The sequence below is a fragment of the Thunnus maccoyii genome, chromosome 9 (genome assembly GCF_910596095.1).
Source record: "Thunnus maccoyii chromosome 9, fThuMac1.1, whole genome shotgun sequence".
Taxonomy (NCBI): domain Eukaryota; kingdom Metazoa; phylum Chordata; class Actinopteri; order Scombriformes; family Scombridae; genus Thunnus; species Thunnus maccoyii.
Genome location: NC_056541.1, coordinates 20433087 through 20454203, shown reverse-complemented (window position 1 = coordinate 20454203; position 21117 = coordinate 20433087). Strand labels below are relative to the sequence as shown.

Sequence of the window (21117 nt, the reverse complement as noted above, 5' to 3'; positions counted from 1 at the left end):
TTGCCCCTGCATTTGAATAAAATCTTGTGAAGCAACTTTTGAGATTGTCTGTTTTACTGATGAATATTTGAGTTAATAAAGAGTTTAAAAGAATCAAAGCGGAACAAAAGCAATTTGCACACACTGAATTCTGCGGTCACTGTATTTGAATATAAAACAGAACATTTCTCAGTTCACAGAGGTGTGTTCTTTGTCTTTGTTTGAATTCAACAAAGGATTTAGTTTGGCTGAAGCACCAACAGGTGTGTCTCCTGATCTTTTTCACCAGCATTTGGTAAATCCTTTCACCTGCAAACACACACGTCTCACCAGTCTACAAACATCATTAGCCTGAGGTACCTCTTTAATGTCATGAGTTCAAAATTACTTTAAATAGTCAAAAATATTGCCAGTCTTCTCATACCTCTAAATACAATAATAATACCTACATTAAATACCATAAGTTACAAAACAGGAGAATGAAAAGCTTCTTATCCACTACTGTACAAAGGCATTCATTAACAATAGCATTAATATTAAGGTATTCCATCTCTGTCATTCGACTGTCAAAGTTAAACCAGAAAGAAAAAAAGTGGGTAACATTTCCCTTTACATGGGTCTTATTCCAGTGTATTAACCTGTGTAGCTAACTACAGACAATATTTTAGGTACAGAATTATGCTGTGCTAGTACTTAATGCAAATCTGTCGATATATAATGTAGTTACAACAGTGTAATAACACAGTGCAAACAAGGTGCTCAATTGTAATGTAAGATAAGAACTTAGAAGTTGCAGCATCTCATGTGAGGACAAAGATTTTAAGAAATTGAGTGACTTTGATTTCAAAGGCAGAGATTTGAAGATGCAGCCTTGGATCATTTACCTTTCCAGGGCTGGAGCTGCTTTATAAGAATATATTTCAGTACAGTGTGCGTTTACATTGTGTTGTTACGCAATTTTGAATATATATTGAAGAGGTTTTCATTGTTTACCTACAAACTATATACTCTATAATGACTATGCAATACTTTTCCATGGGTTAATACACAACAATAAGCCAGTGCAGGGTGTTACTGCATTTGAGTTATCCTCCCTTTCATTTACAATGCCGTCATGAGTAGAAAGGTGTCTTATACAGTTCTATAATTATATCATCAGTATTATATCCTGTGTAAAAAAAGAATAGAAACTGAGTACAGTTCTGTATTCACCCGTGAGGAGTGAAAATCTGTGGCCAGTTTCACTGAGAGTGGAGTTTTACGAACACGTAGATGACACTCTATAAGCCCTTCGCGATGCACTACTTTGACCAGACAGGGCTGCCACACAGGTTCGCGGTCAACAGTAGTACACTTTCTGTCAGACAGGGGAGATCAGCTGAGTTGCATTTGATGTATCTGCATGAGTCCACTGAGTAGAGTACCTGATAGAGTTTAGATAGAGGTGTCGTATAGAGCCTGTCTGGTATTGCTCAGTGTGTGTGTGTGTGTGCGCGCATGTGTGTGTAGGCCTTGATGTCCAAAAAGAGGGTCGTTCTCTCACAGCACAAAACACACACACACATATTATATACAAACATGTGTCCACTTATGTGCGCTTTGAAGGCACACGCTATGTCGAAGGTCAGGCCTTGTTCGGTAACACACACCACACTGAGTTTGGCAGGAAGACAGGTCAGTTGTCTGTGATGGTGGAAGCAGTCTGGATACAGGAATTCTCATGTCAAATCTAACGCGGGCGCATGCCCTCTAAAATTTATGTGTGGCATGAACAATGCCTCTGGAAGATTCAATACTTATCTATCATGTAGGGTTTTAAATAGGCTGTGGATATATAGCAGTCATTCATTTTCACATATACTTATTGTAAACCAAACTCAATTTCCCAGCAGCCCTGCGTGTCCAGGCGAGGTGCAGCAGTGATGTCACTCCAGGCCAATAGGTAAGACTGATTGTTGAGAGCTGTCCTTTAGTTCTCTATTTCCAGCGACACTTTGCTGGCAGCCCGAGCTCATACATGGGACTCTGTGTTCAGCACTTCTCTGTACAGTAAGTCACTTTGGATCAAAGCATCTGCTAGTTAGAGGACAATATTTTGGGGGGGATTTGGCAGCTTTGGCGCAGTTCTCTGAGTCTTAACAGCAATTATTTCCACATGACTTTCAACATTCCCCTTGGGGGGCAGTTTAGAGAAGACGAGAAGTTGGGGAGTGGGGGGGTGACGTGATGCTGCAAGCTCTGGTGCAGCTCTCCTAGTCAAACAGCAGATGGCACTGAGGCACAGTTCTCAAGTTAACTCCGTGTGTGTGTGTGTGTGTGTGTGTGTGTGTGTGTGTGTGTGTGTGTGTGTGTGTGTGTGTGGGTTGGAGGGCAGTTGTAGTGAGCCACAGCAGGCCTCTCTACGACTGGAGCAATCAATTCAACCGAGGTTACACCCACACCGGCCAATCAGAAGGCAAGATGAGGTAGTCCCTGTGTTGTCTTGAACTACGGGAGTGCCTGCGGTTGGTTGGAGCTTGATGCCTGCAAGGTAAAAATGGGGGATTAGCTGCCCGTTTTGAGCAAAATCAGAATTGGGGGCAGTGTAGTGTCTCAGCTTTTATATTTCTAGGGTGTAGGAGGAAGGTGGGTATGCTGGGTAATGTGGGTGAGGTGGGGAGTAAACTATCATATGGCTCTGTCTGTGAAGTTTAGGCAGCTCCGTCTCTAGCTAGACTCCTCTATGAGTCGGGCCAGGGTGTCTCTGAGCTCCGTCAGCTCAAAGATCTTGCCGTCCAGCAGTTCCAGCAGCGTCCGCAGGCTCTTCCTGAAATTCTCCTGCTCCTCCTGATTCTCCTCCAGCCGCTGCTCGGCCCCCGCCAGCTGCTCCTCCAGTACCCGACTGCGTAGCTCCGTCTCCTGGAGAAAGAGAGACAGCGTTGTTCGCTAGTTTATGTTATGGCTATTCTTTTTTGGGGATGCATGAGACAGGAGTGACAGAAGAAATGCAGCTATTTTGAAGAATAGTTTAGTGTTTAATACTTCTTTGTATCACGCACCTCGAGTTTCTGGGTAAGGGTGTCTTTCTGCTCCATCAGGTCATTCATGTTTTCCAATTCTTCTTTCAGCTTTTCCATTTCCTGAAGGATATAAAAGCAGATTAAAAGACTGTGGAGCATGAATGTAAGGTGCATGAGCCATTCACATTAAGTACACTCGCACACACACACACACCTCTTCTTTATCCCTTAGCGTAGTTTCCAGTTCCTCTATGGTTTGGTTGAGTTCAGTCTTCTGGGATTTGATCGCTGGGGTTTGGTTGCTCTGGCACTCAAGCTCCGTCACCTACAATTACAAGTCGGACATGAGGATTCAGATCCATGGAGAAAGATATGGCCACAATAGAAAGCAGATCTTACCCTTTTATTCATTCACAGACTAGCTCTTCATGTGAATGCTCCCTCATGCCAACTCTCTCCTCTCTCTGTTTCTCCCTCCAATCCTCTCATCTTGACTTCTCACTCCTTGTTCCAAATTATTTCACCATTTCAACATGAATAGCTTACGCACACATGACAACAAACAAGCGTTCCTGTGCCCCCTCGCTCACCCGTTTGTGTAGTCTCTCGGCCTCCTCCTGGTAGGCAGCCAGTTGTTGTTTCCACTGTTTGACGTTGGCTGTGGACTCCAGCAGAGCTGCCGTTAGCTTGGCATTGTTCCCCTTTAGTGCCTCCAGCTCAGCTTCCCAGTGTTTTGTCATGGCGGGGCTGCAGAACACAGGGAGGGACATACTGTCAGTTTAATGCAGCATTCACAACATTAGATGATAAGCGCTTGTGTTTTACATGCTTTGGATGTACGCTGCATATATCTGAAAACTATATGGTGTAAATCTGCAAAATTAAATCGGGATTGCAAAGTTATGTATCTTTCAAGAAGCCCATACAGCCACGGTCAAAACCAGGAAGGTTTGTAAGCATCTATCCATCTATCCTGCTCCAGTTCAAGAGGCTGACAAAGGCTGCAGCAGGCACTTCTCTGGCCAGTAGCTGTGAGAGCAGCTGTCTGCCACATGAGTTGTAATCTGAGATTATATCCTCAGACTGGCTGGAGCCTAATCTGGTCCAGCTACTCACAGACGAAGATGAGATGAGAGATAAGGGAGAAGTGATTGAATGTGATTGAATTTGATGATAGAGAGACATGTGTGGGAGAAAAAAAAAGCATTTGCATATGAGCTGTGAAGCTGATAGATCAGAGTTATTTAATATTAGACATAAACTCAACTTTCTGGAGGGAAAACGCTTCCACTGTGCATCTCCTCTGTTAGATATGAGCACTGCAGGCATTCAGCTAAGATTTACATAATGCCCACTCCTTGTCTCTCACATAATGCCTGACTAGGATGGGAAATGTACGAGAGACCTAAACGTTGTCGAGTACCGACATCGAGTCAAGTACCTTTGAAAAGGAGCTCCTACTCCCACATATTTCACTGTAATTCCTCACAGTGGTAGAAACACACACACACACAGAAAAACACAAAAGGAAGCTTAGCTCACTCAAGGAGCAATGATGGTCTGTGTATGACCCATAACAATGTTTTCAGTTTTTTTTTTTCCACCCACTCACTGACACACACTCACATACACACACATATATACACACTCACACACTGCAGTACTCCACTATGCCATAACACCCACTCTGTGAAGTGTAAAAAGAGAGAAAGCCCAGATCTAATTCACTCAGGACTCCCACGACGCCTTCACTTCTTACACAACAGCCACCCCCTCTGTGAGTGTGTCTGCGTGTGTGACGCATAGGAGGGAGACGACACCTCATCCTACACATGCACATATCAACTGACACACAACCACACATACACACACACACATATACACACGGAGCGATGCTGTCACCAAGGCATGCAGCCCCGCCAATGTATAAACCCCACACACCAGCTCGGAGAGCAGGAGAGCAGGAGAGCAGGAGAGACGTCAAGATGTGAAGACGGAGACAGACGGAGAAAGCAAGGGAGAGCCACGGAGGGAGAATTGAGGAGAGAAAAGAGTGCAAGATGTTTTGACACTGGTATTCGTCTTCATTAAATGAGTCTGGCTGAAAGGTTTCAAAGGGCACCTGAGCATAATTTTGGCTGAGGACAACAGAGCAGAGCTGAAGGTGTGTGAGACACATGGAGGGTAAGTTAGACGCTGCTGTGTCACTGAACCGCTGATAGACCGAAAACGAAGACGGTGTGATTGTTATTTACACAATATCAATGTCTTATGAAAGGATTTGATTAGCTACCAGTATTTTTCAGTTGCTGACTGTTATGTAATTTTGTCATACTACCATTGCTTATAATGTAGGAACCAACTGTGTGGTGTTAAGGAAAATTAAACATTTTCTGTTTGTATCAGTTTGATTATGTTTTTAATACAATACATTTTCAAAATCACAATTTCTCAAATATTGTATCTGGCATAGCAGATTCTATTGATGTTAAAAAGTTTATTTTTTATCTATTTTGTCTATTTTGTTTTATCTGTGTGAACTATATCCTCCCCACTGAAGCAGAATGTATCATCACGAGAGACCAGATTTTGTGGGTTGTGAGGTTTATTTGTAATTTATTTAGTTTTAATTGATTTTTTTTTAAAACTTTTTTTTGATTGAATTCTGAATTCTGACTTTTTTGTGGTTTGGACATAACCTGTACACACTGCTAATACACCCTGACTCTTGAATAAAACATCAGCACTATGTTTTGTGTTTTACTGCTCTACAATGTTAAGTCTCCTCCAAGGCTGAACAAGCTCCCGAACACAAAACATAAACTTGTACGACACTGAAGGTTTCTCAACAGCCCTCTCGTGTTTCTGCTGTGTCCTGACCACTGTGCGTTGTCAGGTAGGTTCATCCTCCTCACAGAGCCCTTCAAGAAGCAGGGAGCCAGAGCAGTTGCCATGGCAGCACGGGAGGAACGGAGGCGCCCTGACGTATGGCATCTGCACCGTCTCTGTTCACACGAGCCTACCGCAAGCCCACCAAAAGACGCCTACATCCCCCAACTCTAGGAGACCATTCACATAAAGCCAAGGCAGTCCCAACAAAAGGTCTTCCAATCAGAAAACCATTCAAAACCAGTCCACTGCAGACCTGCCAAACACGCCTACATCCTGCGATATGAAAAACCCTCTCATAGCCCCACATAGAGCCGTCTCTCATCCTCCTCTCTCTTCCACTGCCCTCTGCACCTACTCATACCTGCCTACACAGCCCCCACTGAGCAGCAGTGTAGTGTATACGTTATGGAGATAGATCATCATCTGATTCCTGTCACATGACAGACAAACCAAGACCACCGAAAACATCTGGTGCAGCAAACACCTGTGTGTGCAGGTCTGAACCCTCATGAAAAAATATACAAATAAACACATTTAAAATACATCTGAAACAATTTTATTTTCTCTTTTGTCCATCAAATCAACAACAGGCTTACACACCATTACACAAAATAGCCGAAAATACATTTTAACTACAGTTTGAGGCACATGGGAGCCTGACGGAGCTACTGTAAAAGGTTATAGACATGTTAGATGATGCACATAGTAGATAATAAATTGGAGAAGTACAGGTATGAATCATAGAGAGAAAGAGAGAGCATTATGTGGTAAAATATCTGGATGGTCCTTGCATCTATCCTCTTTGCATAGGCCTCTGAGAAATTGCGAGACTGAGAGGTTTGCTTGTTACGTCCACGCTTGCCATCATGAATGCCGAGATTCGACCCCGTCTCCCACGCATGCAGCATTAATAGACACATCAGCAGCAAGGCTGCAGCAGGCAGTGGGTGTCCTCTCTACATCCCGCTCTCACTGCACAGAGCCTCTGTGCAGCCTTAAAGAGTTCATGATGTAGCGGCAGGGATTTCTAAGCATTTTGCACTTGAGCTTGCCTTCACAGACTTTAACACATTAATAGAAATACCTCCAAGTGTCTCTAAAGATCTCGAAAATGATCTTTAAATATCAAAAAAGGGTTTAACTTCTCCTCACAGACACCAATAGTTGAGCAAAAAAGAATGATAATACATTAAGCGATTGATTGATATCTTTAATTAATAATAATCGCAGCCAGAGAAATAATGAAATGAGATTACAGAGATTACAAATTGAAAGACCTGTGTGTACAGTCGACTACAGGTGACAGTAGATCATAGGAACACTTCCTCTCCTGAGAATAAAAACAGTTCACTCTCTCAAATGATTCAAACTGATCGTCCCTGCCCTCCAGATCAGTTTTAAAACTGTGTATTTATTGTAATGAGTGTTTGTGTGTGCAGTTGGTGCGTGTTTGGGTATCGGTGACTCATATACAGACTTTATACAATGCACCTCTCTCCCTCTGTCGTTCTTTCTCTTCACAGTTTCTGACACACACACTCCCTGTTGTGTCTGTCTGTCTTACTCTTTCTCTGCCTCCCACTACCCACAGTATGTTACATAAGTGTTACATGAACGCTTCATCAACACCTTTGTAGTGTTGAACCTCACAGCCACACCTCTTCAGAAAAGCCATTATACAAAGCAAAAATATTTACATGGCACTTTGATCTCTTTATCTTACACAATCTAATGCATATGAATCAGTGCTGACAATCACAAGGAATATGAATTATCCATTTCAATATTCAGTATGCTAACAAAGAAAGCAGGAATGTATACAACAGCAGTGGGGCATGCATAGAAGTGACACCGTCACATACTCCATAACGCATCAAACAACATAAAAGTCATAAGATTTAAATTTGCATTTGAAAAGATATTATTGCATTGCAGTAGGCAAACATAAAACTATAAATATATATGAGTTTTGTTACCAAGCATGCTCAGATTGCACAAAATAATAATTGAAATCATCCCTCACTCCTGAGAAACACTTAAAGTTACATCTTTTGCTGGTCCATGTGATGTGACAGTGTGTGTGTCACTGATATATGTCAAGAGAAGTTCCTGTAAATTCATTGCACCATTATTTCTCCTCACTGAAGTCATGGCATGCTTGTTTGTTAGCAGTTAGTAAACAGGCAGTGCACCAAGGTTTGTAAGGAAGACCCTCCCTGTGCCTGACCTGCAATCAGGCTGTTATTTATGAAACACTTTATGCCTCAACTTTTTTTTGTTTGTCTGTTTTGCGTAGTTATGATGCCGCAGTAGTCAGGGATTGTAATGACATCCCTATCAGAAAGAGAAGACCCGACAAGTCTTAAACTGCTCCCTAGAGGGGAAAGACACGAAAGAGCAGCGGTGAATAGAGGGAGTACACTACCATGCTGGCAAGTGAACAGAAAAACAACATATATATTGGCGCACACAGACGAAATGTTAGAAGAGAGTTTATACTTCTGTGTCTCAGACAAACAGCAAAACAGAGCAAAATTCGTAGGAGGACATGACACAAAGCAGAACACCTGCATCCAGTGCAACAACTAACTGTAATGTATTTCAGTAATGTGTGAGTGTGTGTTTGTGATCTGTGTGAAATATGATCAATACAGTGAGTGCATACGTTCAGACTGTAACATGACAACACGGGACAGCGAACGTGTCACAATGTGGGACGTACCTATGTGCAAAGGCCAGCGCGTTCTGCGACGGCTCTGGACGTGTGTCTGAGTTGGGAGTCGTGTCACAGATATCATCCGTGCCGTTGATGGTTTCCATAGGCGGAGTCACCGGGGTCAAAGGTGATGAGAGCTCACCTCCCGGAGACTCCTACATGTGAAACAGAGTTGTTCAGTTGTTAGACATCAGTAATCTTAATGAAATGTTTTATCTATTTTATTATTTTTCATGCTGTAAGTCGTGATTAGATAAAAAAATCAACTTACAAGTGGTTATTTGTGACATTTCCATATAAATAAATATCTGTTTGAGTCTCTTTAATGTCAATACATTTAAAATAATAATGATTTAGTCAATACTATAAAAGCTTTTACATTTGCAACATTTTACACAGCCTCAGGTGTACAAGAAATGAGCGTTTAACAATTACCAAAAGCAGACACAGTGGTTTGTTTAGAATAAACAGAACTGGCTAGTAGTTAGCAAGAGCAACGATAGCCACCATGACTGAAATGACAAAGGAAAAAAAAGACCACTTTAAAGCTGCAACTAATGACTTTCTGTTATTGATGAGTCTGCTAAGTAATAACTGATTGATATTTGATTCATTTTCTTAATAAATTTTCAGAAGATTGTGAAAAATGCCCAGCACTGGAACCCAAGCTGGCGTCCATCAAATCTTGCTTGATAAACAACTAAACATTTTTAAAAAAAATTGTTGTCAATTAATGTTCTGTCGATTGACTAATCAATTAACCAACTTATCATTTCAGCACCCCACTACACCACTTACAGCTATGTCGTTATAATTAATAACTAAATCATAATTAACTTATTATGTAATAATGTAAAATAATTAACTTGAGTGATCTCAAGGGCCGCTTATCTTTTTTTATCGCCAAAAAATAAAAACAGAGATAAATTAATTAACTTGGATCATTCTTCCCATTTAAGGAATTGACATAAAAAAAAATTATGTAAGTGTGTTTGTGCGTGTTTGTGGGATCGTCTCTCACACTGATAAAACTCTTTGGTGCTGTGGTGCTAAAAATGTGTGTGTCTTAGTGAGCACTTCCACATGCCTATAGGCCAGTAAATAGCTTACTATAGCACTGGGAATTTGAAGAATTACAGATTAGTGCTTATCTTTATATCCCATACAACCACAGAATTATATGAGAGACAAATCATTTAACTGCTGCACGTACATAAAACAAAGCTATTAAGACTTAGGGCTTGGGCACAATACAGTAACACAATGACACTGCCAGTACATCCCTAATGGACAAGAAGGAAGTGAGAGATAAGAGGAAGATTATGGCTGGTGTTACATTTTGCGCTCAACATTTGATACCATTTAATATCTGTTCATGATGCATTTTCACTGGGGTTGGGCCTACTGGGAGGAGCATATAGCATTTAGCTTTCTCATCTTGTTTTCCCATAATTCCTTGCCATAATGTGTAACTGTTTATTTAGAGGAGAGAAAAGAGAGAATCTAGACGTTAGAAAAGAAATCCAGAGGGCATGCGAGTGAGTGAAATCCTGACCCTCAGTGGCGTAACAGAGGAGACGGCTTCAGTGAGCCGCTGAAGGCCGCATCATTTACAGTTACATCAGTGCCTCCGGTTTCACCACTATAGTGCGGTGGAGATCAGCGCACATGCAGCCTTCAACCCCTGATGAGTTCAAAGCTGTCCACTTGGCTTCATTAAAAACATCCTCCCATGGGAAGCGTAAAGGTACTGTAGCATTTCAGCCCATGTGGGCCGCAGCATTAATAGCACAAGTAATAGACCGCAGTACAGCAGGGGGCTACTCCCCTAGCCTCCATAATGAACAGACGAGGACATGAAGCCTGTTAACAGCCTTTGAATTAAAGAACAGATTTCTCTGGGGACTCTCCTCTGAAACAAGCTAATTTTCTCTCAGATGCACTTACACATGCACTAAAACACACTATTATTAGATATCCCACACAAACAAATACATAACATACAAGCTAATTATGTTCTTTAATTTATTTCCAGACAGCTTTGTCTTTTTCTTTTAACGTATACAGCAGATACATATAGAGCTAATGTAGCCTATTGGTTTATATTATGCTGAATTAAGACAATAATTCTTAACCGCAGTGTCAGGACCTCCCAGGGGGTCATGCTGTGTGATTTACTCAAGTACTGTACTTAAGCAAAAGTAACTCCACTTCAACCGGCTATAACAGTTAAAATGCTACGTACATGTAATGCACTTTTACTCATGTAGGATGTAAATGTAGTTGTTAAGTAGTTTGAATGCAGGACCTTTATTTTGACATTAATTTTTACATTAATGTATTGGTACTTATTCTTATGTAAAGGATCTGAATACACCACTGGGATCATGAGATACTTTATGAATGAGAAAAATGACTTAAACGTATTTTTATATTTATTTTCAATCAAATTATTGTTTATTTTCCTAACTGGCCTCTATGCGTCTTCTGATAATTTATCAAACTACATAACCAAAGAGAGGAAAATCTCTCTTTGGTCGAGCTGTTCACCAGCTGTTCATTATACAGGAGGTCATTAGTAGGTTAAGAATTGGGAGATTATGAAAGTGTGTTCTGAACGTACCTGTGAAGGAGACGTGGCCATTTCCATCTTTTCTTGACTTTTCTCTTTAGCGAGCCGCGCTGCTTCTTTATACTCTGCAAACTTCTCTGCAAACTGGACACAGAGGACAGCCATCAGTATCGAGTGAAATTCATACAATAGTGTGGTTTAATCTCTTCTGCAAAGCCATATGTGCATTGACACACACACACACACACACACACACACACATATATACACTCAGATCAGTGTGTAATAGGTCAGCCGTGAAGCCTGGGGAAGGATAGGGAGAAGCTGCTGCCAATAACGACCTGCAGTTGAACTTAGAAAAGAAGGCCCTTACCCATAATGCCTCAAAAGAAACATGAGCTAACTAGGTCACTGTTAGTAACCTTTCTATCACAGTCATGCATGCACAGACACATAGAGCAAAGCAAACTGCGCCATTGTGTTTTCCTCATTGAGTTTTTCTTTAATTAGAAATTTTCAGCAGCTGAAGTTGATCTCCACGGTTATTTTAGTCAAGAGCAGATACATCCAGCAAGCCTGAAGTGGTAAGGTGAGCTCAGCTGATGGGCTCTGAACAAATATAAACACACCAAAGTGCACACAAGCACACATCCCCAATGTCCCTTTAGGGTGTGGTTCTTCACCAATGCTACTCCAACAGTGTCACGCAGCAATTTAGTGTATAAAGTCCTGCAGAGGACCGAGTGGTGAGGAAATCAAATTGACAACTCTGCTGGAGCTGGTCTTGTGTCTGCCATTAGTGGAGTTGCAATAAGTAACTTAATATTATTTCACTTCAGTGCAATATAATAGCTCTGGTAGAGTGATCTAAATGCAGTAGTTACAGTGTAAGTGCTTCAGAAGTGTTGGTAATGCAGTTATTTGAGAGGTAAATCTGATTATTTCAACTTTAAACTGTGGCCAAAAAAATATTTGATTCTAATTGGCTGACAGTTGTCTATTTTTTTTTATAGAGGCACACCTCAGATATAGTTCCTGTTAACAGTTTAATCATCAGGTAAAGGAAAGATACAGAACATTAGCCAAAACATAAAATGCATCTAGATGTGAAGAAATTTAAAGAAATTAGTTAAACAGCAGCTATTGAAGGGAAAGAACACCTGACCTGACAACTTCCAGGTCACAACACCACATGTTATTAATGTGCAGTATATTATGTCAAACAGGAACTGTCTTATATCAGGTATTGTTATCAGCCTCTTTATCCTTGCCTGCCTGACACTGAGGACGTGTCTATACTGCTGAGTTTGGTTGTAATGTGTGTGTGTGTGTGTGTGTGTGTGTGTGTGTGTGTGTGTGTGTGTGTGTGTGTGTGTGTGTGTGTGTGTGTGTGTGTTCTGTTCTGACAGTGGGGATGCTCTGAGCCTCCCCAGTTCACGACAGAGCTTAATCATACTGCAGAGGAGAGAAACCACCACCTACACACTCACTCACACACAGAGCCAACATACATAACTTCCATAAAAACAGAGACACACACAGAAAAAAAAAAGTCTCATTAGGGCTAACTGCCAAGCAGCTTTTACACTTTGAGAGAAACTATAGCAACTAGAGTAAAAAAGAAAGCTGAAATGCCATCCTCTCTCTGGGACTAGTGGAGAAAAAGAAAAGAGAAGCCACCCTGTGATTGATGCTTAAAGCTTTACAGTAGATGTGGTTTGTGTGTGTGTGTGTGTGTGTGTGTGTGTGTGTGTGTGTGTGTGTGTGTGTGTGTGTGTGTGTGTGTGTGTGTGTGTGTGTGTGTGTGTGCGCATGTGGGTGGATGGAGGTGGTACCTTAGATAGATGATGCTCAGTGGAGAATCCCAATCCGTAGACAGTGTTAGCTCGACTGTCCGCCCACTGGCCAAACTTCTGTGAGGTCTTGGTGAACGTCATGTTGGGACTGATGGTGCTGTTGATTATTGCCTGCAGGACATAATACATATTAAATTATCTATATTACAGCAGTGTGTATGCATGCAAGAGAGATAGAGGGTCAGATAGAGAGGCAGAGAAAGATTATTTACACCACCAAGGACTCCATATCAACATATCAATGAAACACATGTATGTATGAGGAACACAGAATACACACAATAAATCTGTTGCTACTAGTGTCTCTATTTTTGATTATGTTTGGCTCTCTAGACAGCACTGCTTGTGTATATCTCAATATGTATGTGTGTGTGAGACAGAAAGTAGGGGATACGAGACAACAGCATATAGCCTGTGCTGTATAACACACAGGTTCACACCCACCAACACACCGACATCCAATGAGTGCAAAGTTAATGAGTAAATGCTGAGTTTGACTTTGACATCCTTCATCCAAAGATTCAATGCTCTACTGTAAGTAAGTGACTGTAAAAAGAGCAAGATGCAAACACAAGCATGTAAATGTATACACATAGAAGCATCAGCCTGATGTAGCTTGTGCCGTAGATCTCTATTGTCGTCAACAAACTATTAAAACACATCACAAAAAACACATAATGCTTCATTTTGATGAACATGAGCACTGTAGTCAGTTTTGAGTCAATCCCACATCTGCTGCTGGAAACAGCCCACAAAAATACACAATTTACTCATGCTTGAGTAATGTTTTCTAAGAACAGTGTCAACAGCTGTTTTATGGACTGACTAACCCTTTTTAAAAAAAATATAAGTCTATAATTGTGACCTTTCAGTAGGAATCAATAGGTTTGGGATTGAGTGACAAACAGAGGGTGGTCAGAAAGTATTGAGAGGCAGACTAACACATTGTTGCTCTTTTTTTATGGGTTTTGTTTCCAATAACAAAAAAATATAGAACATTTCCAGCCTTATCCCTAAATTTAACTATAACTCTTATGTAATTCAACTTGCTTTGTTAAAGAACAAATTAATGGCTGATCAATTAGTGGTGTTGCGTAACAGTTGACATTCTGGTTGGCATCAATACACAGTGATGAGTTTGGGAAGCGTGGCAGTCGGTATGCGTGTGTGTGTTACACAATAGTGGAATTCAGTGATCAACTATGTATTGACTGCTGTGTGATATGAGATTGTTGCTAAAGTGACCATCAGAAAACAGACTGTTTCATTACTGAATCCAAACTCTGTACTTCAGTCCTTCATATTTTTTTCCTTCCTGCATGTTCACCTGGCTTCACACCTTTCTTTCTTTGCTGCTCTACCTATTTCCTCTACCACACATTCCTCTCACTCTGTCATCTGTTTCTCTCATTTAATGTCACCCTTCCTCTCTCCATAACTGGCGGGGAGTGTGCAAGTGTGCAGCTGGTCCGTCCCTATAAAGAACTCTCCTCTGCCAAGCTCTACCTCGATCACACCATGCCCAGCAGAAATATCCCTTCTGGATCCCTAATAAGAATATCCTGAGACAGATGAAGTGCAGACTGTGAAATGCAGACACACACACACACACACACACACACACACAAATACAGTAGTTACATGCATACACACAGAGAAACATATGCCATCAATCTTGGAACAGGCGGTAACGCTGAGCTCTTTTAAGATGTGTTACACATTAAATTCCAGTGCAGAGCTTATTAACACCATTAACACTTAAATCACAGTGCCACTAAAACGTCCTGGAAGGCTGTTTGATGTGTGATGAGGTGATTATACTGAAACATCTGGAACATCATAATAAAACCATCAGTTGGCGGAAATTAAAAAAAACCCCATAATGCACACAGTAGGAGAGGATGACAATATCAGAAAATATGTGTTTCGCGCACTACAGAGCGTGTAAGGTGTAAAGTAATCAGAATCAGCTCACCTTGGTGCCGTCCAGGCTGATGATGCGGTAGACGTTGCGCGTGCTGTCGTAGAAGTAGGAGACGGTGACGGCATGCTTGCTGGTGGGCAGCCAGTTCTTCTTGGTGTTGGGGTCAATCTGGAAGACGTGGGCCCGTGTGCTGTAGATGGGCTGCTCCCTGAAGGGGACGAAGAAGAAGTGGTGAACCTCTTTGTGCCGCAACAGCAACGTCTCACCAAATCCAGCACCGGCACCAAAACTCCTGTTGTCAACAGGGGAGTTTGATCGCCCTGGCAACCGGATTACTAGCTCGCCATCCTCCATAGTTACACCACAGAAAGAGAGGCTGTCATTGGACCACTAAATATACACATTCTCTTGTATGCAAGGATAAACAAACTAACTGAACACTCGAGCTGCAGCAGAGTTCTCTCATCCGCCTGAAGTCTACATTTTATCTCATACACGTCTATCTCTGTGTAAAGCAACAAACTAAACGAGTGCAGCTCCTCAACAGAAACTGTCTCAAGCTTTCACTCTTTGTAAGGCAGCGTCGTCTCTCCCTGCTCTGATATGGGAATGCCTGCAGCACGGAGCGAGGGTCACACAGGGGAGCACAGGGGGGGAAAAGAGAGGCTTTAAGGCTAAATATAGACAGTAGGCCACGGTTAACTGCCAAAGACACACCCCACAGGACTGCAGTTTCCACACAGACACACTTAATGCATGTGCAGCCGTAATATACAGTATAAACATACACACACACTATGACACAGACATGATGGAATTATAAATCTGTAATTATGTGTTAGTGTATATGTGGATTTACGCCGGTGTAGCTTATGTGTGCTAGATCAGTGCACGATCAAAACTCCATGACAGGTTTCGGTTGAGATTACTTAATTCCTTATTGACCTCTGTGTGACACTCAAACCAGGGTTTGGATTCACCCCTGTTAGTGTGTGTAGGGGATTACATAAGAGTCATCGTTGTTTTTTGATCATCCATTCACCCGTCACTCATGCAGCACCTTCATCCTTCGTCCATTTATGCCTCACTCCTCTCAGCTTGCTCTTACAATGCCCTCAGCATTGTTGGGGCTTCTTGGGTAATATCTACAGTCAGTACACACACACACACACACACACAGACTCAAAGCGCAGGGTGCAGAGGGAGATATTCTGGGCTGGCAGTGCTGGCAGAGCAGGAGATAGAGAAGTGCTTACACTGCACTGAGGGGGTGATGGGGGACATCAAAGGCTTGCTGTATAAATGAATATTAAAATTCAGCAGCAGTACCCCTCCTGTGTGTGATTAGCCGAGACTGGGAAAGAAAGAAAAACATGGAGACCGGGAGAGAGGGATGTTAGACAGGAAGAGAAAGAGAATGATGGGGAATGTGAAGAATATAGGAAGTCTGAGAGTGAATCTGGGATGATTAATGCTGCTCCACAAAGCTGCTTGTGGAGTGCTGCGCGCGAATTATCATAATCATCGACAGCAGTGTAAGTGGCGGAACTGTGAGTCATTTCAACTCTCTCCCAGCACACATCACACAACCACGGCCTGTCCGTATGATCTGTGCAATAGCCGCTTGGCAACCGGCATCATTTTTCATTGCATAATTTGAAAGAGCCGTGGCAAATTTTGAGCTTCTTGTTGCTTAATTGTGTGTGTATCAAATGCTGCAATGCTCTTGTGCTTTGATTTTTACATGAATGCCGGTGCCAGAGAGTTTGTTTCCAAAACGACACCCACCAGTTGTCAAAAAAAGCAATACCTACTCCTACAACTGAACTTTGAGAAGATAGCACAATAAATGATAGAATATGATTTAAGTTGCATGCTGCTTTCTTATAAAATATGTATAACAGTAATCTCTATATCATTTTTTCCCTCAAAAATATAACTTAACCATAACTGACAAATGATAAAGTGACTCTGGTTTCAGCCAATAGTCCGACCAGAGTTAACAGCTATGGAAGTTACGGGGTTGCCTGGAGGTTAGTTGAGAACACATTGATCCTCTTGCACTATAGCGATGAACTCCACAGTAGCATGTAGGCTGCATGGCGTCTATGCAGATTTAGCAACGGGGATGCCTTAAGATGCTGTCTATCTTCTAGTGCATGAAACAAAACAGTGACAGTTAAATGCAGAAAGCATTTTATTGCCCATCTTACTGACAAAGAGGGGGAACACAGTCAGAAGAAATGGAAGATGAGAAGAGAATGGAGAGGAAAAAAGCGAGGGGACAACTGTAGTGGGATACAAATGTGTGGTAAAGAATGAAGAGTGGAGGAGGAAGAAAAAAAGAGAGGAAGAGGAGGAAAAAGAGGAGGAGGAGGAGGTGTTTAGCATGCAGGCTGTACTGCATGACACAAGGGCAGGTGATGGAATGTGAATGTTAAAACACGGAGAGAAAGCAGAAGGAGACTGAGAGAAGGAGTGAGAAGAGGCAGAGCGATGAAGTGAGAGAAAACAGGAGGGATGAGGAGAATGTGGAGGATGTGATGAATGTAGGAGAAGATAAAGCGCTGATGATCCAGCCATCTTCTCAGAGGAGAGGACATGAGGGGAGTGGGAAGCTCCAAACTGCTAACATAGTGTAAACAATGACATGAACTGAGCGCCGCTCAAAACTGAACTTTGAGGAGCGCAATAAGAGTTTTAAAGGATGTCAGACAGCTGCATGTCACGCATGTGTGCGTGAGAAGAAAAATGAAAGTGTAAGTATTTTATATCTTTAAATTACTATCGTCCTGTACCTCAGTGAACCTGTTTCAATTCAAGTATGAAACACAAAAACTTTTAAAGGCAAACACAAAGATGATGATGATGATGATGATATTGATAAAGATGGATGGATGGACTGACATAGGCTCAGATTGGCTACAATGAGGTGTGTTGAGAATTAAAATACTGCGCTAAAATTCAATGGTTACATCTCTTTCCAGAAACAATGTCCCTGTTAGTCCACAGACTTCACTGTGAGCAATTTCTATTGGAACTACTTTCCACTGAAGAAATAGTCCCTATCAAAATTGTTCAACATTCATATCTGGGGATTCTGTGACCCTAAGACTACTACTAGGATTAAGTGAGAACATAATGTTTGTGTGTTTTAATTCGGGTGATTGCACCTTTAAAACATGCTGGGATATGGTACAAACATCAACTCTACACATGTTATCATAGGTATTGATTGGTGAACAACACACTGTACCGACGCCTACAGGGTATTACACATATACACACTTCTGCAGCTCCAGGAGCGGCAACAGGTGCTGCCTATAGCGCCTCATGTGCTTCAGGGGATTGATGCACAGATGCGAACACTCTTCGAGTCACAGTGTGTAACCAAACGGCTTATGCACACACACACACACACACACATTTGCGCATCATTTTATACCACAAAAGGCTGCATTTATTTTCTACTTCAGTGTGTCCCCTTTAACTATGCAGCTGCCCCTCTTTCTGCAGACACTGACAGCGAAACAGAAACATAATGTAACGGCCCATTACGAGAGATCTCACTTTCCCTTGGCACCCCCACTTCCACCCTGCCTCTCTATAGAAGTTGTCCTTGTTTCCAGAGTTTTTCATTAATCCAACAGAGTAGAGCTTGAGGGCGAGTAGATCTTATTTAAGGTAGAGAGAGGTCATCAACGAGAAATTTCCCTGTTGCTCTATCTACTGGGAACGCCTTAGATGACCTGAGTTGTGCCTGTGAACACACACACACACTCTCTCTTTCTCTCTCTCTCTCACACTCACACAAGCACAGACAAAGAAAAGAAACTGAGTCCGTCTGTGCATTGATTGTATTTGCCCAAGGAAGTGAGAGCGCACCAGAGAGTGTTGATAAGCATCTCCAGTTCTCGTCCAACACGAATGTTCTCCACTGTGCCATTACCATTAGAGCTGTAAGAGACTTGGTATTGGGCCGCGAGGCTGAAAGTGAAATATGACTCTATCTGTCTGTGCCATTACTGCTAAATAGGCAGCCAGACAACAGACCTGCACCTATGACCACTTTCATCTCATTTGCACCTGCAAATATTCTTACATTAACACACAAGCACACACTGTATGCAGCATTGTGCTTTGAAGCACAAGTTACAATTTATTCCATTGTGGATCAATTGAGTCATTGAGTCAGTTGCATAACAGTTACTTAGTCACCAGTATGCCAGAGCCCAGTGGAGAGCTGAAGCTGAGTGGGAGACCGCTGAATGATGTGCTGCCGACACTGTAGGAGGGCAGAGTGGGCGCCTGAGAATCCTCCAGTGTATTGTAAATAGTTAATGCAGGAATTTTGGCTGATGCCTTGAAATTGCACCATGCCTGTGCCATATTGTTAACCTCCTGCTGTGCAATTAATCACAATGAACTGCGGGAGACAGTCGTTAATGAACGGCAGGCTTGGTGAGGGGAAATGGACCACTGTGTTCAGGGTTAGGGGACATGCAAATGAGCAGTGCTGCGCACCAGTCGGATATTTCACTCATGGGTGCCTGCTGTTGAGGATGTGTAAGGTAGCGGTCACCGTGCTGCCATAGAGACAGGAAGCCACTTACTGTCACAAGAGCCTTGTGCAGCTTTGTAGCTTCTGACAGTCGCCTGCTTCTAACATTACACGGTTCCCAAACCTGGAACCCAGAACAGGATGTACAGAACATCAGACCACAGATCTCCGTTTGAGAATATTTGAGAAGAAATGCTGCTGTTACACATGCCCTCATTCAGAATTACATAACTGTCTATAATGTAGGTGGGGAGTAAACAGTGGGACAGCGAGACCTACAAAAAATAGCACCATTATTCATTCTCTCATTGTTCTAGCGCAATAGTATAGGGAATTTAAACTTTAATTCATTTTGGTGAGCTCAGGACCCCAAGGTAGTTCCATTTTCGAACCACTGCAGATTAACCCACTATTATGATCCGGAAAGTTTGATGAAGGGGGGGAACTTCAGCATTGTGGGCCTAAAATGTATGTATTTTGTATTTTATTTTACCAAACAGACCATTTTTTAGAGGGGAAATAGGAATATGTCACTTTATATCCCTCAATATATGTTGTTTTTGTGAGTAGCACATCAAGGCCATCAGAAGATCACTACTCAACCACACATGTCAGAAAGCCTACAGTACCGTAACTATACATCCAACATCTGGTTTATTAGGCGTTATAAGACGGATAGATACATTTTTACGCATTCACCTAGGTCATTATTATGTTACACTGGTGTGGTTTCCATGGCAGGGAAGTTCATATACCCCGTGAGGCAGCTGCAGCTGAAATGAATACAGAAAGGAGGGAAAGGGAACTCAGTGTGTCAGCCTGTGGGATAATAATCACACTTACCCCATTGTTGTGGTTGAAATGAAAGGCGACACCTGACCACTGATCCTTTTCGCTGGCAATAAAAATGAATCTCTCGGATTGGCTGCTGCGTATGAAGGTCTTCTCTCTACACGACAGCCTCCCCTTTATCACCGTCGGTGCGTCTGCAGGAATTTGATGACAACTGCTCCATTCCCACTCCGCTGTCACCGCATGAATTCACACATACATGTCGCTCTGCACATGGCACTGAAATCAGATCTTCTTCTCCTCCTCCTTTGGCGTTGCGCGTTTGGTGGTGTTGGTGGTGATGATGGAGCAGCAGCAGCAGCAGCAGCAGTGGCGCTGTTGGAGATCCAGCGCAGAGTCCAATGGAGATCCGACAGGCGCCGTGCTTTTTGTCGTGTAAATTACAGATCCTCGCTGGAAGGGTGGAGAAGCCCTGCTGCCTGAACTGGGAAAGACAACCCTCATTTAGCCAGTAGATAACGCACAGCATCACACTGTCCACCCGCGTCTCTCTCTCTCTCTCTCTCTCTCTCCCCCTCTCTCTCTCATTACCATAGGCTCACAGGCTACACCCCCACTCTCTCGCCCAGACTACAGCTATTTCACAGCTATTCCACACCAGTGCATATCTATAACTAAGCTGATTTCTGATGGGACTCTCGGACTTGAAAGCTGCAGCTTCTCTTGTGCTTCTGCAACATCAATTGGTGGCTTTTTTTTTTTTTTTTACTGATCACACACATGACAAAATTCCTGCCATCCTTATCAGTGCTGCTTTGTGGAGTCG

The 21117-nt window shown here is 42.3% G+C and overlaps 1 protein-coding gene across 3 annotated transcripts; it reads right to left on the bottom strand.

The window, feature by feature from the left end:
• Window positions 1–128: 128 nt before the first annotated feature.
• On the bottom strand, window positions 129–20991 carry homer1b (homer scaffold protein 1b). 3 transcript variants are annotated; one of them, XM_042421339.1, is made up of 9 exons: window positions 20343–20991; window positions 14990–15146; window positions 12994–13125; window positions 11210–11302; window positions 8593–8741; window positions 3569–3725; window positions 3193–3303; window positions 3018–3098; window positions 129–2877 (listed from the first exon to the last, which is right to left on the bottom strand). In XM_042421339.1, exons 1-9 carry the CDS (start codon window positions 20345–20347, stop codon window positions 2686–2688), a joined length of 1077 nt encoding a protein of 358 aa, XP_042277273.1. In that variant the 5' UTR covers window positions 20348–20991; the 3' UTR covers window positions 129–2685. The 3 variants fall into 3 exon arrangements, with proteins under 3 accessions (XP_042277273.1, XP_042277272.1, XP_042277274.1); XM_042421338.1 differs by lacking the exon at window positions 20343–20991 and having other exon boundaries at window positions 14990–15515; XM_042421340.1 differs by lacking the exons at window positions 129–2877; window positions 3018–3098; window positions 3193–3303; window positions 3569–3725; window positions 20343–20991 and adding an exon at window positions 6964–8244 and having other exon boundaries at window positions 14990–15515.
• Window positions 20992–21117: the final 126 nt, after the last annotated feature.